Genomic DNA, 24,532 nt, shown 5'->3' with positions numbered 1-24,532 from the left:
GGGCCAAAGGGAGGGGAGAGAGGGGAGAGGGCCAAAGGGAGGGGAGAGAGGGGAGAGGGCCAAAGGGAGGGGAGAGAGGGGAGAGGGCCAGAGGGAGGGGAGGGCCAGAGGGAGGGGAGAGGGCCAAAGGGAGGGGAGAGAGGGGAGAGGGCCAGAGGGAGGGGAGAGGGAGAGGGGAGAGGGCCAGAGGGAGGGGAGAGGGGAGAGGGCCAGAGGGAGGGAGGGCCAGAGGGAGGGGAGAGAGGGGGGAGGGCCAGAGGGAGGGGGGGAGGGAGGAGGGGAGAGGGCCAGAGGGAGGGGAGAGAGGGGAGAGGGCCAGAGGGAGGGGAGAGAGGATAGAGGGCCAGAGGGAGGGAGAGAGGGCCATAGAGGGGGGAGGGCCAGAGGGAGGGGAGAGAGGGGGGAGGGCCAGAGGGAGGGGAGAGAGGGGGGAGGGCCAGAGGGAGGGGAGAGAGGGGGGAGGGCCAGAGGGAGGGGAGAGAGGGGGGAGGGCCAGAGGGAGGGGAGAGATGGGGGGGGGCCAGAGGGAGGGGAGGGGAGGGGAGAGGGGGAGGGGAGGGAGAGGGGGGAGGGGAGAGGGCCAGAGGGAGGGGAGGGGACGGGCCAGAGGGAGGGGAGGGGACGGGCCAGAGGGAGGGGAGGGGACGGGCCAGAGGGAGGGGAGGGGACGGGCCAGAGGGAGGGGAGAGGAGGGGACGGGCCAGAGGGAGGGGAGAGGAGGGGACGGGCCAGAGGGAGGGGAGAGCAGGGGACGGGACAGAGGGTGGGGAGAGGAGGGGACGAGCCAGAGGGAGAGGAGAGAGGGCCAGAGGGAGGGGAGAGAGGGCCAGAGGGAGGGGAGAGAGGGCCAGAGGGAGGGGAGAGAGGGCCAGAGGGAGGGGAGAGAGGGCCAGAGGGAGGGGAGAGAGGGCCAGAGGGAGGGGAGAGAGGGCCAGAGGGAGGGGAGAGAGGGCCAGAGGGAGAGGAGAGAGGGGGGAGGGCCAGATGGAGGGGAGAGAGGGGAGAGGGCCAGAGGGCCAGAGGGAGGGGAGAGGGCCAGAGGGCCAGAGGGAGGGGAGAGGGCCAGAGGGGAGGGGAGAGGGCCAGAGGGCCAGAGGGAGGGGAGAGGGCCAGAGGGGAGGGGAGAGGGGCAGAGGGACAGAGGGGAGGGGAAGAGAGGGGAGGGGCAGAGGGACAGAGGGGAGGGGAGAGAGGGGAGGGGCAGAGGGACAGAGGGGAGGGGGAGAGAGGGGAGGGGCAGAGGGACAGAGGGGAGGGGAGAGAGGGGAGGGGCAGAGGGACAGAGGGGAGGGGAGAGAGGGGAGAGGGACAGAGGGGAGGGGAGAGAGGGGAGGGGCAGAGGGAGGGGAGAGACAGGGGAGGGGAGAGAGAGGGGAGTGACAGAGGGAGGGGAGGGACAGAGGGAGGGGGGGGACAGAGGGAGGGGAGGGACAGAGGGAGGGGACGGAAAGAGGGAGGGGACGGACAGAGGGAGGGGACGGACAGAGGGAGGGGACGGACAGAGGGAGGGGACGGACAGAGGGAGGGGAGAGGGGAGGGACAGAGGGAGAGGAGAGGGCCAGAGGGAGGGGAGAGGGACAGAGAGGGGAGGGACAGAGGGGAGGGGGAGAGGGGAGGGGAGGGACAGAGGGAGGGGAGAGGAGAGGAGGGAGGGACAGAGGGGAGGGGAGAGAGACAGCGGGGAGGGGAGGGACAGCGGGGAGGGGAGGGACAGCGGGGAGGGGAGGGACAGCGGGGAGGGGAGGGGACAGCGGGGAGGGGAGGGACAGCGGGGAGGGGAGGGACAGAGGGGAGTGGAGAGGAGGGACAGAGGGGAGGGGAGTGGAGAGGAGGGACAGAGGGGAGGGGAGGGGAGGGACAGCGGGGAGGGGAGGGACAGCGGGGAGGGGAGGGACAGCGGGGAGGGGAGGGACAGCGGGGAGGGGAGGGACAGCGGGGAGGGGAGGGACAGCGGGGAGGGAGGGACAGCGGGGAGGGGAGGGACAGCGGGGAGGGGAGGGACAGCGGGGGGGAGGGAGAGAGGGAGGGGAGGGACAGAGGGAGGGGAGGGACAGAGGGAGGGGAGAGAGGGGACAGAGGAGGGGAGAGGAGGGGAGAGAGGGGACAGAGGAGGGGAGAGGAGGGGAGAGAGGGGACAGAGGAGGGGAGAGAGGGGCGAGAGGAGGGGAGAGAGGGGACAGAGGAGGGGAGAGGGGAGAGAGGGGAGGGACAGAGGGAGTGGAGAGAGGGGAGGGACAGAGGGAGTGGAGAGAGGGGAGGGACAGAGGGAGTGGAGAGAGGGGAGGGACAGAGGGAGTGGAGAGAGGGGAGGGACAGAGGGAGTGGAGAGAGGGGAGGGACAGAGGGAGGGGAGGGACAGAGGGAGGGGAGAGAGGGGAGTGGAGAGAGGGGAGGGACAGAGGGAGTGGAGAGAGGGGAGGGACAGAGGGAGTGGAGAGAGGGGGAGAGGAGAAATGAGAGTTAACAATTGTCAAACAAAGCGATACTTTAAAGTTAATTCAAGCCGTTACCAGGTGTCTGGCATCTATCTGGAAGCAGAGGTTAATCAAGAAAATTACCGAAAGTAATCATCGTACCTTTCTCGTAGTTTGGAGGAGAGGAGAGTTCAACATTGCTGATGTCTACTGCAGGAGCATCCGGCTTTAGTGGCTTCTCTGGCACTAACTGATTAGGTCCTGCATTTTTCACCCGTGCTTCAATAGCAGAGATGACATCCTCAGCCTTGCCTCCCAGAGGTTTGCCATGCCAATTATCTTCATCTTCAATCCCAGGAAAACCTCTGCCTTTATAAGTCTTGGCCAAGATGGCAGTGGGCTTGCCTTTTGTCTGTGCCGCTTCGTGGAAAGCCTAAACAAGATTGTATCACTTTAATCAATAGGCCATAAATGTCTAATATATAGTGGCAAAATGTATCCATTAACATTCAGCTTTATGCTCAATACAAATGGTTAGATTTTACATAGAGATGAAACTACTTCCTTCTTATCCAATTGTATGTACTATATACAAGCCATTCTAACATTAAGATGCACATCATGCAAACCTTCCCAATATATTCATCTTTGCTGCAAACTAGTGCATGCAATATTTCTGGTAAACAAGAAAACATTCTACAAAAGGGCCTGACAAGAGCTGGTTTACCCTCAATTTCATTATATGACGATTTCCCATCCCACTTCATCCACTCAAGATATTTACAGATCAGGAGAGTGGGAAATGAGTGTGCATGCGAGTGCGTGTATTTACAGTTGTATTATATGGGAAGTGTGCTCATAGTGACCCGTCTTTGTATGTTTCAGCATCTAGTTCTTAAAGTCTTGTTTTTGCATACTGTTCCCTCATCCAATTTGTTCTAGATATCTACCACTATGTGAGAAACTATTCTTTTTCAGATCTCTGTAACTCAAATTTTTCATGTCCTCATTCTTCTCTTATCCCACTTAAAAATTCCTTTCATAATTCTGTAAATGGCCTGTAGATCTTTGTTCCACAGTTGGTAGTTTGTTTGAACAATCTTTGTTCGTTTGTCAATTTAGAGTGTTGGTACCATTTTTGGATTCTTTCTAATTTGTATTCTTTACTACTGGGTGTCCATAGTGTTGCAGCATACTCCAATCTTTGTCTCATCAGTGTGACTAACATTTTCTTTACCATTTCCTCATCAAGTAGTCAAAGGCCACCTTCATTGATCTTAGTACATTGAAGATTTTTGTTGATAAGCTTATCTGGTGACATATCTTTGCTGGTCATTACTCCTAGGTCCCTTTCCTCGAGCTAACTTTTTACTACCTTTGTTCATACATACCAATAACTTTCCCCCTTACAAGGGAGGTAGCCAAAAACAAAGGCATAGAAACCATTCCCACCCATTCCATTCCATCCCCTACATACTCCATTCCCCTCTACCCTCTTATCTTGGCACCTCCTGGATGATGGGTCATCCCTGCATCTTGTCCACTGCACTGGGTCAGAAGCAGTGCTGCAAGACAGCACATCCACAGCAAGGCTGCTTCATTAAATTTGTGACCCCCCCCTCTCCATCCCCTTGTGCAGAAAAGACGGAGAAATCCCTTCAGGCTCCATCAATTCATTTCTCATACATACTCCCTTACCCCCATACTTCACCCATTTCCTCCCCCATGCATCACGGCATCATCCATACACCCCTATCTTCTGTCCTCTCCCATCCTTCAACTGATGTTCCCCTCTTTCCCAATGCCCCTTTTACCCCATCCATCCATCTCATCCTAGGTCGACCCCTCATGTTCACTCCTTCCACACCTTTAGTCTTTCTTCACTCACTTTCCACATGTCCAAACCATCCTAATACTCTTTCATCAACCCTATCTCCCAACTCCTTTTCCACCCGTTCTCCTCACTTTTTCATTTCTCACTATCCAGCCTAGTAACCCCATCATACTTCTCAGGCACCTGGTCTCAAACATTCAAACTCCTTTCTCCCTCACTTATGCTCCATGTTTCTACCCCGTAAAGTGCTGTTAGCACAATCACTCCTTCATACAATCTCCTCTTAGCATCCATTCCCATATTTCTCATTACACTTTTAAAGTGTAATACTTCCTTTGTACCAATTTTATATTGCCCTAATATTCTATTTTTACTTTTTCCAAACTCCATTATACTACATTTCTTAATGAAGTTCACTTCCCACTTTTGACTCCATTCCCACAATCCAGGTCTTTGTAGTGATTCAATCTACCTCTGTACTTTTAGTTATGCATCATCTGCAAAGTTCATAACATTCCACACCATCCATGTTATTTATATATATGGCAAACATTGGAGCCACTACAGAACTCCACTATCACTTCTTCCCAGGTAGAGTTTTTGTCTCCAAGTACCACCCTCATTTTTCTCCCATTCGGGAAATCTTCCATCCATTTCAAAAACTTTCCTTGTAGACCATCTATTTCAAATTCTTAGATTTTTGTGCAGTGCTTTATCAAATGCTTTATGTCGATCTAGGAAAGCACAATCCACCCATCAGTCCCTTTCTTGCATTATTTCTATTAGCCTCAAGTAAAAGCAAATCAAGTTAGTGGCACATGATTTGTCAAGCCAAATTGGTTTTGGTTTCAGTGTGTGCGCACATGTCAGAGGGGGGTGGGGGACATTTCTTCATCCATTTACAACCACTATTCATTCTTATCTTTTGAACTTTCTTCCTTACACTATGTTGCACCCAATGCCACTTTGACCTATCCAACCACCTTGTACTTTCTTTAAGTTCATTCTGTCCACTTCTGTTTTCACTCACATTTTCCTCGCCCATTCTTTCCACATGCCCAAACCATTTCCACACTTTTGTTTAACTTATCTGCCACCTCTCCATTCTGCTTTACCTCAACACACTTCATACATCCTAATTACTTGTTAAGTTCTCTTCTGCCTCCAAATTCTAAATCTCTCCATATGCTGCTGTGGACATCACTTGTACAAACTTTGTTCATTACCATACACCCATTTCTCATAACACTTCATTTCCACCTGACAATTACATATTCTGGTTCACATCCACCCCTCCATTCCTTGCCAAGTGCAACCGCAAGCACCTTGCTCCACTTCAGCCTCTCTTCTTTTGAACCTTCCCCTAACCCACCACCACCATCACTTTCACCAACTTTTTATGATAAAATAAAGGGGGGGGGATCCTTTTAACAACTATGGTTTCATTGTTTTTCATAACACATGGGAACACTGACAGCATCTTTCCCTCTAACCAGAAGATGCGGAAGCAAAGAAAGGTGTAGAAGAGAAGCAGGCATTCATAGATTGGCTACAAATTAGGACAAGGGAATCATATGAGAAGTACAAAGTAAAGAGAAAGGAAGTTAAGCATAAGATAAAGGAAGCGAAGAAGAGATGTGAAATGGGGAAAGTACAACAGAAAATTTTGAAGTACAGACGCTCCTCTACTTACGTTCATTCGTTTTACGTTTGAACTGATAAAAAAATTAGTTTAGCGCGCTCTCTGTAGTTCAAACGATACTTACGCATGATGCTGCGTCCATTGTTTACATGGCACAAACGAGACTGAACGTGCCTTGCCTCCTCCTCCACCATCTCAATTTATGTTGCTTGAATTTAATTTATTTGAAATTAATATTATTTTATAATGTTATGTTTATAATTAATGATTTAGGGGTGTTTTATAAGATATGGTAATAGAATTTATGGATGTATAGTACAGTAACAACTTACGTTCATTTTCACGTTACGTTCGGCCGTTCGGAACCCAACTAAAACGTAAGTTGAGGAGCGTCTGTAGTAAAAAGATGTTTTGGAAGGAAATTAAAAGAGGAAGAGAAGGCGAATCAAGTAGAGAAGAAAAATTAAAAGGTGCAGATGGAGAGATGATAATGGAAGGCAGTGAGAGGAAGGTGGTCAGTATTTTAGGGAGTTGCTAAATGTGAAGGAGGATAGGGAGGGAAAGGTAGTTGCAGTGGGAAACGCTACAAAAATGAGAGTGATGAGTGAGGAAAATGGAGGAGAAATAGGGAAGGATGAAGTGAAAGCAGCTGTTAAGATGAGAGCAGGTAAGGCACCTGGGTTGGATGGATGCCATGCAGAATGTCTGAAGAAAGGAGGTACAGTTATGGTGGACTGGCTGGTGAGGTTATTTAATGTTTGTTTACGAGAGGGTAGAGTGCCGGAGGACTGGAGGAGTGCCTGTATAGTTCCGCTTTACAAAGGAATGGGGGGCAAATGTGGTGTAGTTATAGAGGGATCAACTTGAGTAGTTGGGAAGGCTTATGGGAGGGTCTTGATTAAGAGGATTAGGAGAAGAACAGAGGGAGTAATTGGTGAGGAACAGTGATTTTAGGACGGGTATGGGATGTGTGGATCAGATTTTTGTGGTAAGAGATGTGAGAAAGCTATAGGAAAAGGTAAGGACTTTTTTGGGCTTTTATGAATCTGGAAAAGGCTTACGACAGGGGAGACAGGAAGGCACTGTGGGACGTACTGCAGATATATGGGATAGGAGGAAAGCTGTTAAGAGCAGTCAAGAGTTTTTATGAGAGTAGTAAAGCTTGCCTTTACTTTATAAGAGGGAGGGTGGAGGGTTGTGGAGTGTATTCAGGGATGGAAGGGGTGGGAATGATTTTATGCCTTTTCCTTTTTTGCTACCTCCCTTGTAAGGGGGAAAAAGCCTTGGTATATGTGTATGTAGCAGAGCTTGCGTTAGGATTAGAAATGGAGAGTGAATGGTTTGAGGTAAAGGTGGGACTTTGTCAGGGGTGTGTTATGTCGCCCTGGCTGTTCAAGCTTTACATGGATGAGTGATGCGAGAGGTGAATGCAAGGGTAGTGGGTCCGGGGTTGGAGATGATTAAAGAAAATGGAGAAAGTGGGAGGTGAGCCAGCTGTTTGCTGACGACACTGCACTTGTAGCAGGATCAGAGGAGGGATTGAGGAAGTTAGCGACAGTTTGAGTTGTGTGAAAGAAGGAAGCTCAAGATAAATCTGGGCAAAAGTAAGCTGAAGAGATGTACAAGGGGGGAGAGTGACATTAGGCTGGAAGTGAGCATTAAGGGCGAGAAACTGGAGGAAGTGGATAGTTTCACATACTTGGGTGTGAATGTGGCAGGAAAGGGAGGAGTGGAGGTGGAGGTAGAATGTAGATTGAGAGAAGCGAGTAAATGCCTTGGTGGATTAAAAAGTGTACCGAGAAATAGACATCTGGGAATGGATGCTAAGGAGGTTATATGAAGGAGCGATTGTGCCAACAGCAATGTACAGGGCAGAAACATGGAACATGAAAGAGGAAGAGAGGAGTTTGAATGTGTTTGAGATGAAATGTCTGAGAAATATGATAGGGGTTACTAGGCTAGAGTGAGAAATGAGGTGAGGAGGAGAACAGGGGTGGAAAGGTAGCCAAGAGATAGGGTGGATGAGAGTATCAGGAAGGTTTGGACACATGGAAAGAATGAGTGAAGAAAGATTAGTAAAAGAAGTGTGGAAGGTGGAGGTGGAAGGAGTGAATATGAGGGGGCATCCTAGGATGAGATGGATGGATGGGGTGAAAGGGGCTTTACAAAAGAGGAATGTCTGTAAAGGAAGGACGGGAGAAGACAGAAGATAGGGGTGAATGGAGAAGGGTTGTGTATAGATGAGGCTGTGATGCATGACAGCCCGAAGGGGTTTCTCCCCGTCTTCTCCTTTCCTGCATGAGGGGACAGAGAGGGGGGGTCGCCGAATTTATGAAGTGGCCTTGCTGTGGATGTGCTGTGTCTTGCGACATTGCTTCTGACCCGGGGCAGTGGACAGGATGCAGGGATGACCCATCATCCAGGAGGTGCTAAGATAGGAGGGAGGGAGGAGGGAGGAGTGTGGAGGAGAGTGGAATATATGGGAAATGAAATGGGTGGGAGTGCCTTTTTCTTTTTGGCTACCCCCCGTGAAAGGGGGAAAAAGCCTTTGGTATATGTATGTATGCATGCATGCATGCATGCATACACACACACACATTCATCCCCCTCCCTCCTCATCTTGGCCCCACTGGATGGGTCATCCTCGCAACTTGCTGCCCTGGGTCAGACACAATGTTGCAAGGCCACCCCATCTAATTGGCAACCCACCCATCCATCCCCTTGTACAGAAAAACATGACAGTAAGAAATCCCTTTGGGCTTTGTTAAATCATTCACACACACTCCCTACCCCCATCCACTCCCTTCCATGCATCACAGCATCCACAAACATTCTCCATTTACCCCAATCTTCCATCATATCCCTTCCTTCCTCAACAGACATTCCCCTCTCCTACCCCATCCATCTTTGTACGTGCATAGACCCCAAGACCCTTTCCCCCTTTTTGGGTGGCCATGTGAAAGCATACACCCACAAAATATACCAAAGGCTTTTCCCACCCATTCCATCCCAACATACTCCACTCCTATTCACCCCCTTCCCCTCCCTCTTATCTTGGCTCCTCCTGGATGATGGGATCCCTGCATCTTGCCCACTGCCCTGGGTCAGAAGCAGTGTCGCAAGACAGCATATCCACAACAATGCCGCTTAATTAAGTTTGTGACCCCCCACCCTACATCCTCTCATGTAGAAAAGGAAGACAGAAAACCCTTCAGGCTGTCAATTTATTTTTCATACCCTCCCTCACCCCCCATCCCTAACCCACTCCCTCATGCAGCACAGCATCATCCACACACAACCATTCTCCATTTACCCCTATCTTGTCCTCTCCCATCCTTTCTGAACAGATTCCCCCCCCTTTTACCCCATCTACCCATGTCATCCTTTGTCATCCCCTTATGGTCTGTATCTTGGGGCGAATTATGACAAGATGGGCAAAAAAAAAAAAATGTATATATGTATGTCTAATTGTATTTAATATTGTTGAATAAACCTATAATAATAATAACATTGGGGAGTCTTTGTAGACCTGCATCGCTGGGGCTACAAAGACTCCCCAATGTGCCCATCTTGTCATAATTCGCCCCAAGATACAGACCATCTCGTACTGCACTGCCCAATCACAGCAGTGCCAGGGGGTTACCAGACTATGAAGCAAATCAAACATTCATAGACTGGCTAGCAAATACAAAGTTGGAGGTGTAAGAAAGCCATACGATACTATTATCCCCTTATGTTCACTCCCACATCTTTTACTAATCTTTCTTCACTCCTTTCCACATATCCAAACCATTCCAATACTTTCAACCCTCTACAACTCTTCCACCCACAAAATACCCAATTAAAATTTACATTAAATTATTAGAACTTCCACAAGTTTTAAATCGACTTTGCTACTTTCATGTATACCACTCCATGAACATACAAATAACATACAAGCCACATCTCAACTATGGATAAATTTTTTCAGTTGTTCCTGTGCATATATAATCAGATGCTGTATCAAAAAACAAGCTTAAATTGGTAGGATGTGTGCATGGAGAACAGGATACCAAAAAAGGTTATGGAAGGTAGAGGAGCAAGTGGAAGCCCTTGAATGAGGTGTGGAGGTGGGGAAAAGAAACCGATCCAGAAAACTGGATGGAAGATGCACAAGATAGAAGACAGAGGCTTGATGCTGGTGGATATGGATCTGCAAAAGGTTGAAGATCCAAAATAAGCAAATACCTGTACATACTAGGTGGGGGATCTCCCAAAACCTACCTTACATAAAGCTTCAACATCATGCCCATCTACAACAAGTGCATTGAACCCAAAGGTCTCCAGCCTTTTCCTGTAGGTGTCCATATCATGCTGGAAGGCAGTTGGTTCAGACTGGCCAAGACGGTTGATGTCAAAAATAACCACCAAGTTGTCCAAGCGTTTGATTCCAGCAAAGCTCAGGGCTTCCCAGATGCTACCTTCAGCACTCTCTCCATCTCCAACCATACAATACGTCCTGTGAGAATGTAGAAAACCACAAACATAAAATGGAGAATTGGGAAGAATATACAGAATGGCACATGAAAGAGGAAAACTGGGAGCAGAGGAAGTACAAGGAAACTAAGAATACAAGGAAGATTATGATAGAGAAAAGAAAACTGACAAGAACACAGGAATGGGAAGAGTTACTTGGAGAAATTACAGAGCAAACAGTTATACAGAGGTGCAGAGGTTGAGAATTGGCTATGAGCAGTAGCTAGAAACTCATGGGGACAAGAAAAGGGGGCCAAAATGGGGAAAAGGGTTGTGCTTATGCCAGGATAGAATATAGATTGAGGGAAGCAAATAAATGCCTTGGGGATTAAGGTGTAATGAGAAATAGGCATTTGAGAATGGAAGCTATTTTGATTGTATCAAGGAGAGATTGTGCCAACAGCACTGTATGGGGCAGAAACTGGGAACACAAGGAAGAGTAAAAGAGATGAAATGCCCGAGAAGTATGGTAGGGGTTATCAGGCTGGATAGTGAGAAACTAGGCGAGGAGGAGAGCAGGGGTGGAAAGGGAGTTGGGAGATACAGAGTCCCTCAAATAACGCGGGGGTTAGGTTCCTGAAATTACCGTGTATGACCAAATCCGCATATGCTGACTTTCCATATTAAATACCAAGAACCGCATGTATGTGTACGTGTACGTGTGTGTGCACGCGTGCGCATGTATGTGGTGTATGTATGTGGCGTTTGTGGCATATGTTTGTGCGTATATACATGTGTATGTGGCGTATATACGTGTATGTGGCGTATATACATGTGTATGTGGTGTATATACATGTGTGTGCGTATGTGGCGTATGTATATGTGTGTATCTGGTAAAATAGAAAGCAGTCCCCACAAATGTTTGCGATGTTATCGCGTGTGTACGTATGCGTGCCCGACTCGGCACGAATTTTAAAACGGTTCTCTACATTTGGGATGGTTTTGAATTAAAATCCGCGTATGATTGAATCCGTGTTATTCGAATCCGCATTATTTGAGGGACTCCTGTAGTGTTGACAAGAGTATTGGGATGGTTTAGACACATTGAACGAGTGAAGAAATATTAGTAAAAGGTGTGTGGAAAGCAGAGGTAGGAGTGAACACAAGGGGATGGCCATGGATGAGATGGACGGGGTAAAAGGAGCATTGGGAGAGAGGGGTCTTGAGGAAGGGAGAAGACAAGAGAGGGGCGAGTGGAGAATGGTTGTGTATGGAAGATGCTTTGATGCATGGAAGGTGTGTGTGTGTGTGTGTGTGTGTGGGGGGGGGGGGGTATGTGTGAGTGATATTTTAACACCCCAAAGGGATTCTACCCATCATATTGTTTTCTGTACAAGTGGATGGAGAGGAGGGGTCACTGATTAGTGAATCAGCCTTGCTGTGGATGTGCTCTGTCTTGCTATGTTGCTTCTGACCCAGGGCAGTGGGCGAAATGCTGGGATAACCAATCATCCGGGAAAAGAAGAGGAGGGGTGGTGAGGAGGGGTGGTGAGGAGGGGTGGTGAGGAGGGGTGGTGAGGAGGGGTGGTGAGGAGGGGTGGTGAGGAGGGGTGGTGAGGAGGGGTGGTGAGGAGGGGTGGTGAGGAGGGGTGGTGAGGAGGGGTGGTGAATAGGGGTGGTGAATTGGGGTGGAGTATTTGTGGTACATGATCCAAACCCACAATTAAGCAATCATGAGGTCAGCACGTTTCTGATCATGTCACCAGCACACATGGGGAGGAAAAGGACAAAGTCCAAGGGACCAATGAGAAGCAGATAAGCAGTGCAGGGCAAAAAAGAAAAGGTTACAGGGTGAAAACAAGCAAGAGGGAAGGTATATGAAGATTGAGAAAGTTTGGCAAGAGGTGAAATATAGGAAGAATCCAAGGTGAAACTGGAGGGCACAAGTCCAAGAATGGTGGTAATAAAATTTGTGAATTCAGATTTGCGAATAAATATTTACACCCAAGGTTGTAGAATAGAATCTAGCATTCACAGACTGGTTAAATAGGATGAGAAATGTACGAGATGTACAAAGAAAAGCAAAACGGGATAAATAAGCAAAAAGGAGAGATGTATAATAGGGGAAGAGTATGACAATTTAGAAATTAATAAAAAAAAAAGAGGTTTTGAAAGGAAATTGAAAAGGGGAAGTGAATCAAGAGAAATGGTAAATGGTGCAGATGGAGTGATAATTGATGAGGCAGTAAGAAGGGAAGATGGACAGTATTTTAGGGAGTTGCTAAATGTGCATGGAGAGGGGGGTCGCCGAATTTATCAAGCAGCCTTGCTGTGGATGTACTGTGTCTTGCAACACTACTTCTGACCCAGAGCAGTGGACAGGATGCAGGGATGACCCATCATCCAGGAGGTGCCAAGATAGGAGGGAGGGAGGAGGGAGGGAGGAGGGTGGGAGCAATTTCTATGCCTTTCTTTTTTGGCTACCCCCCCATGTAAGGGGGGAAAAGCCTTTGGTAAATGTATGCATGTATGTATGTATGTATGCATGCATGCTAAATGTGGAGTAAGATGTATACCAACAGCTTTTTTCCCCTTACAAGGGAGGCAGCCAAAGTCAAAAGGCATAAATCCATTCTCACCCATTTCATCCCCACATTACTCCCATTCACCACCCTTCCCCTCTTTTCTTGGCTCCTAGATGACTGGTCATCCCTGCATCTCACCCACTGCCCTGGGTCAGAAGCAATGTAGCAAGACAACACAACAGCAAGGCAGTTTCACTTAATTTGTGACCCCCATCCTCCTATCTGTCCCCTTCGGACTCAAAATATTCACTCCCTCAACCCCCAATCCCCCACCCACTCTTCCATACACAACCATTCAACTCGGCCCCATCTTGTCTTCTCCCTTCCTTCAACAGACGTTCCACTTTCCCAGTGCCCCATCCATCTATCTCACCCTTGGTCACCCCCTCATGTTCACTCCTTCCACACCTTTTACTCGACCTTCCCACATGTCCAAACCATCCCAACTCATCAACCCTATCTCCCAACTCCCTTTCCACCCACTCTCCTCCTCGCCTCCACTTTTCACTATCCAGTCTAATAAGACCTACCATTTCATCTAACATGTTTAATCCTCTTATGTTCCATGTTTCTGCCCCATGCAGTGTTATCGGCACAATCGCTCCTTTGTACAATCTCTTAGCATCCATTCCCATATGTATTTCTCATTACACTTTTTAATCCCCAAGGCATTTACTTTCTTCTCGATCCATTCTACCTTCACCTACACTCCCTTTCCTGCCACATTTGCACCCAAGTATCAAAAGTTATCCACTTCCTCCAGTCTCTTGCATTTGCTACTCACTTCCACATTTATTTTCAGCTTTCACACACCTTCCCAAAACCTGTCACTAACTTCCATAATCCCTCCTCTGATCCTGCTACAAATGCAGTGTCATCAGCAAACAATTGGCTCATCTTCCATTTTCTTTAACCATCTCCAATCCCCAGCCCCCTTGCGTTTGCCTCTTGCACCATCCCATCCATGTATAAATTGAACAGCCAAGGTGACATACCATCCCTGATGAAGTCTTACCTTTACCTCAAACTCTTGACTGCTCTTAACAGCTTTCCTTCTATCCCATATCTGCAATACCTCCCAGTTCCTTCCTGTCTACCCTGTCACAAGCCTTTTCCAAATCCATAAGGCCTAAAAATCATCTACCTTTTCCTAAAGCTCTCATCTGCCTTACAACAAAAATCTGGACCACACAACCTCTACCTTTCCTAAACCCACAGTTCCTTTCCTAATCCTATCAAAACCCTCACAACACTTCAACTAAAACCGATCCCTCAGAAACTACTCACTTGTCCCCTTTTCCCTTGTTAAGTGGAACTATACAGGCACTCTTCCAGTTCTCCAGCACTCTACCCTCCTTTACACAAACATTCAACCACACCATCAATGTACCACCCTTTATCAGACTTTGCATTACACCCATCCAACTCGGGTGCCTTACCTGCTCTCCTCTAACTTCCACCTCATCTTTCCTCATTTCTCTTCAATTTTCCTCATTCATTGTAATTTTCTAACATTTCCCACTGCAACTACTTTTCCATCCCTCTCCTTCATATTTAGCATCTCTAAAATACTCTGACCATCTCTTCCATTATCATCTCTCCATCTGCACCTTTTACCTTTACTTTATTCACCTCCCCTTCCTCTTAATTTCCTTCCTAAACATCTTTCCATTACTTTGAAAATTTTGTCATTTTACCTCTTGTTCTATATAGCAACCAATCTGAATGCTCATTTCTTTTCTACAACCTTTGATTCATCATCCCACCACTTATTACCCTTCCCTCTATTTCCTCCCGTCATGTTCCACACCATCTTGGCACTGAGACTCTCTCCTTGAAACATCACCATTCCTCCTCCACTCCTAGTTCTACTCTATCCTTCACTCCCTCCCACTCTTCTCAACTTCTTGTACTCTTCTTTCTCATTTAAGCTTTACTCTAAGTACCTCCCTACTTTGGCCTTTTCCTCTCCATCTATCCTCCACACTCAACTTATCTTCCACCAAAAAATTCAGATATTCCTCCACTCCCCCCACCTTAGAACATACATCCAAAATTCTTCCTACTCTTCTCCTGGTTACCACTATATAGTCCATTAAAACCCTATCTTCCACCCAGCCACCACCCTCTCCCATGTGTACTTTTATTCGACTTTCTAAACACTATCATCAACTCTAGACATGATTTTTTCCTGGCTCCACATTTCCTAACCACTCCATTTATTGATTCATCTACCCTACCATGGAGATCTCCCAATACCACTATAATGACATTTCTCCCTAAACCCTGTATGCACTCATTTAAATATATCCATAAATCCTTCCTTTACGCACTACCAGGCCCATATGCACTTACAAAAACCCTCATCTCCCTTCCCAGTTTCACCTTCATCCACATTAACCTTGAAGATAGTGTTAGGATCAGAAATAGAGTGGTCCGAGGTAAAGGTGGGACTTTGTCAAGGATGTATTGTCACCTTGGCTGTTCAATTTATACATGGATGGGGTGGTGTGAGAGGTAAATGCAAGAGTAGTGTTGGGGATTGGAGATGTTAAAGTGGGATACAAGCCAGTTGTGTGCTAATGACACTGCGTTTGTAGCAGGATCAGGGGAGGGATTGAGGAAGTCTGATAGTTTGGGAGGGTGTGTGAAAGAAGGAAGTTGAAAAATGTGGGCAAAAGTAAAGTGATGAGATGTACAAGGGGAGACGGTGGCAGCAGACAGGATATGTGTATTAAGGAAGAGAATGGAAGTTTAGTTTTAGATACTTGGGTGTGAATGTGGTGAGAAAGGAAGGAATGGAGGTAGAATGTAGATTGAGAGAAGTAAATGCCTTGGAGGATTAAGAAGAGAAAGACATTTCGGAATGGATGCAAAGAGGAGATTGTACAGAGTGATTGTACCAACATCACTGTATGGGGCAGAAACCTGGAACGCATGAAGACTTTGAATGCGTTTGTGATTAGATGCCCAAGAAGTATGATGGGGATTGCTAGGCTGGATAGGGTGATAACAGTATTGAGATGGTTTGGACGCATGGAAAGAACAAGTGAAGATTATTAAAAGGTGTGGAAAGCAGGTGGAAGGAGTGAACAAGGACGAGATGGATGGATGGGGTAAAAGGGGCAATGGAAAAGGGGAATGTCTGCTGAGGAAGGACGGGACAGGACAAAATAAGGGCGAATGGAGAATGGTTGTGTATGGATGATGCTATGATACATGAGAATGGATGGGGGATGGGGGATGAGGGAGTACATGAAAAATATATTGACGCAGCCCAAAAGAATTTCTCCCCATCTTCATTTCTGCATGATGGGACTTTCTTTTTTCGCAGATTTAATGCAGCAGCCTTGCTGTGGATATGCTGCATTTTGTGATACTGACCCAGGGCAGTGGGTGGGATGCTAGAATGACCTGTTATCCAGGAGGAGCCAATATAAGAGGGAAGGAGTGAGGTGGATGGGAGTGGAGTATGTGGGGATGGAATGGGTGGGAGTGGATTTTATGCTTTCATTTTTTTTGCTATCTCCCTTGTATGGGGGAAAGCCTTTGGTATATGCAAAAATTTAACCTACAGTATACATACATACATATACCAAGGCTTTTTCCCCCCTACAAGGAAGGTAGCCAAAAAGAAAAAAGGCACAAACAATTCCCACCTATTCCATCCCTAAATACACTCCACCCTCCCTCTTATCTTTGCCTCCTGTACGACGGGTCATCCCTGCACTTGCAGTATGTTAGTTTAAAATTTTTACCAAGGACTTGTCTGACAGCAAATTAGTCCTACGTTGGTTTTCATAATCCTGAAGGAGCCAAGATGAGTGGGAAGGGTGGTGAATGGTAGTGGAATTATGCCTTTTGACTATCTCCCTTGTAAGAGGGAAAAAGCCCTTTGTATATGTATGTACATAAATTACTTATGCCTTTTGACTATCTCCCTTGTAAGAGGGAAAAAGCCCTTTGTATATGCATGTACATAAATTACAAGATTAGAACTACTCACCTGTAAGACGCTTTGTCATAATTCTTGCCCACGTAGGCCATACCACAAGCCACTGACAAGCCTTGACCAAGGGACCCTGTAGCTACATCAACGAAATTCAGCCGAGGGGTTGGGTGGCCCTCTAGGTCGCTGTCAATTTTACGCAGGTTCATCAAGTCTTCAGCTGGGAACAAACCTGCTTCAGCCCAAGCTGTAAAGTGAAACATTCTTATGAGAGCAGTATTCAACATGAAAAATTTGCAAATTGACAAAAAAACAGTATCTAACACTGTTTAGGGTATCCCCAAACTGAACAACTGAATTGAACAAGATTTCACAATATTATTTGCCGTTTCATTGCAACTCAACTTGTTCATTTGTTCCGAGTGCTGTCAAATAACTTGTGCTAATCACAAGTTTTAAAAATTCTTTTGAAAACTGAGAAACCATTCACCTTAGGGTACACAAGTTGAATGAAGGAAAACCACTCTTGGTATTATGTACTTGTAGACAATGGTTCTTGTAAATATCCTGGCAGCTGCACATTTGTTTAGCTCCAGAAAATGCTCCAAAACCTTAAATTTGTCTCTTTCGGAAAATTTCCTACAATATTTGAAGTTCAAATATTGTAGGAAATTTTCCAAAGAAGACAAATTCAAGGTTTTAGGCCATTTTCTGAAGCTAAGTAAACAGGCAGCTGCCAGGAAATTTACAAGAACCATTGTCTACAAGTAAATAATACCAATAGTGGTTTTCTTTCATTCAACTTGTGTACCCTAAGGAGAATGGTTTATCATCTTCAAACCCAAATCTTTGATTTTTTTTTTGTGCATGTTGAGGCAATTATACATACAGTCGCTGCAAAAAAAAAATCTATACATTTTTCCGCAAAAAAATCTATACACGGGATTTTATGAATAGATTTCACTCGATTTCCCGCCACAATAAAAAGTGGGCGGAGTTACTGATGACGTGGGTGTGTACAGCGCGCCTTTTTACACTGTTCGCCAACACATCACGCTTCAGTGCGCTGCCAGTGCTAGATGAGAGAAGTCTATGCATGCTGCTCTTTAGTGCCCTTTTGTTCACTTTTTCACCAACTTTGGTGCCCTCTAACTCTCCTTCTGGTGATCAAAATGGGTCGTTCCAAGCTTTCAATGCAAGAAAAGGCCCGCGCCCTAGCTCTGTTAGAGCAGGGAATGTCTGATATGTGTTGCCGCAGACCTGCAGGTGACAAGAATGGTCATTTACAGCCTGAAGAAAGCAGCCGCCACACCCTCCTGGTACGGTACCACCAAGAAAGCCAGGCTCTGGAGCCCCAAAGAAGACATACTCGCACTGACAAGATCCTTAAACGAGAAGTGATGTCAGATCCATGTATAACAGCTGTTAGTCTGAAGCAAAAACATCCTGCTCTCCTTAAAAACGTTGCTGTAAGAACGATCCAACATCGGCTGCAGAAGGACCTCAAAATGCCAGCTCGACGTGCTGCCAAGAAGCCCCTGCTCACAGAGGCCATGAAGAAGAAACGGATTGATTTCTGTAAGAAATACAAGGACTGGACATCAGAGCAGTGGCAGAAGGTGATGTTCAGTGATGAAAGTACCTTCAGGCTGATCAGGGGCAGCTCCAAGATCGTTCGTCGCCCCAGTGATGTGTCCAGATTCGACCCGCGGTACACAGTTAAAACAGTGAAACACCCAGACAGTGTGATGGTGTGGGGTGCCTTTAGTGGTAACAAGGGCAGGGGTGGACTATATTTCCTCCCCAAGAATGTGACCATGAAAGGGAGCAATTATATCAATGTTTTGAGGGATCACATGCTCGAATTTTGGGACATCCATGAGTGATCATTTCATGCATGACGGTGCCCCTGCCCATAAGTCTAAGGAAGTGATAAAGTTCCTTAATGACAATATCAGTGTTATGGAGTGGCCAGGCAATTCCCCAGACTTGAACCCAATAGAAAATGCCTGGAATCTGATGAAAAACGAACTGGAGAAATCATGACCCACCAGTATTCCAGACCTGAAGGAGGTGCTGAAGAAGATCTGGGTCAATATGGACAGTGCCTACTTCACCAAACTCGCCTCTTCAATGCCCAGAAGGATCCAGATGGTACTCAAGAACAAGGGGAACATGACAAAATACTAAATATAAATCTTGAGTGGAAATAAAGCACATGTTAGTTGTACTTTTGAGTTTTATTGTCCAAAAGTCCTTAGTGTATAGATTTTTTTTGTGGCTACTACAGGGAAATTTCCCTTCAGGAGTTATATCCTTCATTTCAGCGACATCTCCACCCCATTCCCTGGAATTGTTACTTCCACACAATAGTAGGTTGAATAATGTCCACTCACCTGCATATAAAATAGGTGCACCATGTCCTTTGGAGAGGATGAAACGGTCGGAACTGGGGTCCCTGGGTTCCGAGACTTTGTATCTCATTGTATGGAAGAACAAGACTGACATAATCTCTGCCATGGATGCACATGATGTTGGATGTCTGGAAATATGAAGTGGGATTATTAAACCATGGAAATAATTAAGAGCAAGAACATTGCTTAAATATATGGACAAGACAAAAAAAAAAAAAAAAAATCATCAAAACCCTGATACAATTTCAACATGTAGCATGGTACCTACACAGTGAAGGTTATAAGCAAGATAGAGAATACAAAAGGTAGCAACAAACTAGTACCCAGCCTGGCAGATAAACCATACAAGGAAAGACTAAGTGTACTGGGTCTGCCAACTTTGAGAGATCAAAGAGACCGGCAACATTATTACATTATTCATGTCACTAGGGTGTAAGAGGCTATTAGACAAGTGGGTAGAAAGGGGTAGATAGTGAGGGTTTCATTCTTATGGACCAGTTGTTTGTAAACAGCACAGTTCATAGGTGAAGGTTTGCACAAGCTTGCTCTCTGCTTAGTCAAAAATGGCCAAGGGCCCAAATGTTTTGCTTACTACATGCAAGCTAAGTTATGCAAAGATTCAAGATTCCTTAAGTAAACAATATTGCATATAGACTTGTAACAACAAATCTGATTGGAGAAAGGTTGGAGAAAATTCAATTTTTTTCACAATTGTAAGATCACACCCTTAGGGGAGGATCTTATATGAAGTTAAAAGATTATTGGACTAAAATCACGTCACTGCAGAACTAACCTGGGACTAAATGTGTTCTCACAGGTTTCAGAGATTGTACCTGAAGAAGCACAGTGTAGCTGGTATTCAAGAAAAAATCTTGAAACCTCTCATTCATCTGAAGTAAACTATATGGAAATTGAAAAAGGAATACTTGTAGGCAGAGCCTACCGTCTAGAAATCTAATACAGAGAATCGACATAAGGTGGGTGTAAGTGAAGACAGGGGAAGTGCCTAAAGATTGGTGAAAATTTAAGATGTACAAAACTAAACCATGTGAAAGTGGCAGCTTGATAGCTCCTCCTGATTAAAGATGGGAGGCTCTTTCTTTCAGTTGAGGGATACCTACTTCCAGATTCTGTTGGTCCTTACCAGACATTTTCTCTTGCTGCAATCTGGCAGCTCTATTTAAAGGGAAGCCCTTCTGTCATTTAAGAGAAGACATGTACAATACTGTAAGTGTTTTGGCTGGTTACTGTAATGTTTTTATTCAGCCTTTGTCAAGCAAGAACCTATGCATCACTCCGTCATGGCCACTCCTGCTAGCTCAATCGAGTTGACAAGAGTTCATACCCAACATCATCTAGATTACTGAAGCAGCATCCCTACATCTGGAACATCAAGAGCAAGGAATACAAGGAACATAAGGAGTGCAAGCCTTGAAATGAGGAAAGTTATATTTAACTGACATTGAAAACAAGTTTATAGGTTAGGTGTGGTTTGCTGTTCACCACAGAACATTGAGAAAAAAAATATATATGTATATATATATACACAATACAATAAAAAAAACTAAAAGATTGCTACCGACATTAATTTGTAGTATTTATTCATGGGGTTCAAAATCAGAATTATAGCTATCCAATGATGAATTGCATCCAAGACTGGCAACTTTATATTTACAGTTCTTAAATATGCCAGTATAAAAGATTGTAGCCACCAGACTGATGCATCCCCCACAGTGCTGGCAACACATTTGCAAAAACTTATGTTAGGTATGATTGTGCCATTCTCCACCACATCCATGCCAAACTTTTTTTCATAAGCACTACTGATGTTACTACCAATTTGCAGCACTTGTACTTGGTGTTCAAAATACTCATTGATACAAGAATTGCATCCGAGTGGCATTATTTCCTCATGTACGAGTGGACATAGCTCAGCATTCAACACCACCTGTTACATGCATGTCTGCATGAGGTACAGTGTGGACCCTATTTAAGAAAAGTATTGAAGCCTACTGAACCATTTTAATTTTTTACAAGCACAACCATTCTTAGGAATATGCAGCATTTCACAAGTTGCACCTTCCCCTTCTTTGTTTTAGGGTCCAGCTCAGTCTCCACTGGATAGACATGACTAATGGAAGGTAATACTATTAATTCATACAGTACCTATTCCATAACTACAAATATTTAAACACTGTGGGTTCAAATAATCAAGGTTGTTTTTCATTATCTATACTGACAAAACTTATACGGACGAGACCGAAATACACAATAACCCATCTAAGACAGGAATGTGCATCAGGCGTGATCCCCACATAGGGAGAACTAACCAAGCAAGAGGAAGTGAATAAAAAGGGCAGCAACCAAAATGGTTCCCAGTTTGGCCAAGCCATGAGATCTGTCAACACCGAAAGTTCAAAGTAAAGAGTTTGTTACTAAAGAGACTGATCACTGATCTGACTACTTATACAATACAGCACAAGCTAGAGCATTGTGCATATGAAATAAACAAAGTTGCAAACACGTGAATTTTAAATTATGATTAGAGAGTAAGATACAGGACCCCACGAGCGTTGTTCCTTTCCTATATACTATACTACAATAAGATTAAAAAATAAACATGGCCTTGACGGTGCATGGCTTTGCTGTGGAACTACCGAGCGCCGGTTACTCTGGGAAAATTCCCGACTTTGTATTGTTGCAGGAAAAACTTGCGGTTGCGACGAATGTTTGAATTTCAAATTATATGAAGGCTAACGTCCACATTACATTTATCGTCGCACGACGATGTAAACAGCTATCGTACATCCCGTACAGATAACAATCTACCGCAAAAGTGTTTGGGGGAAAAGGTGGTATGATGGAGGTTGGTGTCGCTGAGGACGTGGATGTAGACAGGCGAGGGAGAGGGGGAGGGAGAGGAGGATGAGTTGCACCATGGTACGTGACCATGTCTATTCTCACATGACAAATCCATTGGACCAGGCTTCCCTCGCGCAGCATCGGTTTCAACCAACACTTTTAATAAACTTATTGTGGCAGAGGGACGAAGTTTCAAACCAAGAAATTGGGGATAGTCAGAAAATACCATGGTGGACGAGAAACAAATTCGACAACCTACGTTATCACAATTTATGACATCTCCGGTCTTGCTACCTTAATTAAACGTGTTTGTAATGGAGAGCGAGAGGGGGAAATTAGTCCTGCAGTTTAATTCATTCTCAAATGAACGTGTCGCAAAACTGTCAGCGATTTGTGGAATACAGCAGTACAATGTAGGTGTACATTTGTGTACACAGCCCTCATAGGCATGAATGGATCGAGTGCTTTCTTTTTTCACGTTCTTGTGGTCAACCACGATACTGCCTGAAGTACTCCGCGTCCCTCGTTACCTCGTTCTGCACCGTGACTAACAGTCTTGCCGTAGGTAACGTAGGTTCCGTCTGCTGGTCTCCACCAGCAGGCAAAACCTCAGGCAGCTGCCGTGGGCCACAAGCCTGAGCATGTCAAAAATTCCGATATACAATTTTTTTCTTTTCCACGCCTTGTATATATATATTTTTTTTAGTTCTGTACTTATGAGATTGGAGGGGATAGCCCTTTATCACGATTCACTTCAACTAGTTTGTTCTGGTTATCGCCAGAATATATTAGAGGAACTCCCGGGTATTAAATGGTTATCGTACGTATATACACCCCACCCCCAACACTATTCCAGAGCTCGTTTCGTTTACGAACTGCTCGTTACGAATAATTCAATCAAAAACTGCAACAAAAGAAAATTTACAAATTAGTTAGCAAATATATAAAAAAATATAATACTGCGACAGTGGGTTCCGGTAGTCTTCTAATGCGTATGCTCGGTCTCCTCAGTACTAAATTTGGAGAGAAAAAAAAATCCATTAGTTCATACTGCGAACTACTTATATGGACACCTCCCCCTGTATAATAACTTTTTACAACTATTATGAAATGATCATTTACCCTTATCGTAATTGTCAGCGACGACATGCAACCCTGTACAGTTGAAATTACCTAACGGTGTCTCCATGCCTTGTTCAGCCAATTTTATTCAGCAAATCGATAGAGACGCTGTTTTATCTATAGTCCGCCTCTTCGCTGAAATTATCTTCTGTTGTCTGGCACATTCTGCACTGTAAACATGGCTTCACTTTTCAATTACTATAGTAGCCAGCGTCTACTGCAAAGGTGTAGCAAACTAATTTCTTTAACAAGGGTTTACACAATCAAGACCGCATTCGTGGCATCGTTTATGCCTGTTTTCATCGAAGACCACGAATCTATGAGAAGTACTCGCGACAAAGCCACGATGACAGGATAATGTAAGCTTTCCCAGTTCCCTAAGACAGCCACCGTGGAGGAAACTCAGCCTAAAGTCCAGTTACAATTCCAGACCTTGCTACGCTAACGTAGAGAAATACATTGCATATAAACGAAGGACGTTGTATTTGCATCACTAAATTCAGAAGGGCCGGTAGTACTTTTGGAGAAGACTATGCTGAAAGGTAGTCTCCGAAATGCCGGCGATGGTGAAGCACGAGGTGATACTCGTGTGCGTGTGCATTTGTTGAGCACCAAGCTTATGCGTGTGTAGCAACAGGTGCATGGGATTGTGCACCGAATGTGCTCAATACAAAGTTCATGAACAAGATCAAACTCGTGAACACGAATTAAACAACTTACGCACCACAGTCTGGCAATCAGGATTTTTTTGGAGGGGGGGGGGCTCCCTACAATTGTATAAATCGTTCTTGAGTACTGCAAAGGAAAGGGACAAGTTTCCCTTCCTAGATAATGTTACTGATGCAAGCTGAACTGCGCATCCCGTGATCTCGGGCGCCAAACACCCCCACCTCCCCAGAATGTTTGTATTCACACTTATACAGCCGAGAAATGAGTTCTCATCTCCCCTTTGGAAGCGTTGGGTGGGTTTCCTACGTGTACAATTTGGTATTTTAGTTGTGCATACCTACGCGATATAGCATTCACGTTGTGGACCGGGTGTTCAACTCCAGGTGACGTTAATAAGCGCTGTTACAAAGACAATAGGGCTTCCTTAGACTTTGAGAGAACACGGGGTTCTGCCGTCGTCTGTTAATTGCCCGAAGTACAATAATTAATCAGGCCGTCAACATCCGTGACGACGACCGGGATGATCTTTAGAATTTGAGGTACCGAATTACTTAATATAGGTTAGGTTACATAGGTTACAATAGAC

At 45.6% G+C, this 24,532-nt stretch overlaps 1 protein-coding gene across 2 annotated transcripts in view; it reads right to left on the bottom strand.

The window, feature by feature from the left end:
- The window catches only part of LOC143026989 (transketolase-like protein 2), a 40,492-nt gene that overhangs the window by 4,822 nt on the left and 11,138 nt on the right, over positions 1–24,532 (bottom strand). For both annotated transcript variants that reach the window (XM_076187797.1, XM_076187796.1), the window contains exons 2-5: positions 19,276–19,421; positions 16,937–17,126; positions 10,154–10,388; positions 2,577–2,847 (exon numbers count right to left, since the gene is read on the bottom strand). In XM_076187797.1, the coding sequence (XP_076043912.1) occupies positions 2,577–2,847; positions 10,154–10,388; positions 16,937–17,126; positions 19,276–19,421 (842 nt within the window). The remainder of the gene's footprint in view (positions 1–2,576; positions 2,848–10,153; positions 10,389–16,936; positions 17,127–19,275; positions 19,422–24,532) is intronic.

Source organism: Oratosquilla oratoria, chromosome 7 (genome assembly GCF_046742065.1).
Source record: "Oratosquilla oratoria isolate Oo_2021 chromosome 7, ASM4674206v1, whole genome shotgun sequence".
NCBI classification, from domain to species: domain Eukaryota; kingdom Metazoa; phylum Arthropoda; class Malacostraca; order Stomatopoda; family Squillidae; genus Oratosquilla; species Oratosquilla oratoria.
This window is presented reverse-complemented; position numbering and strand designations above follow the sequence as displayed.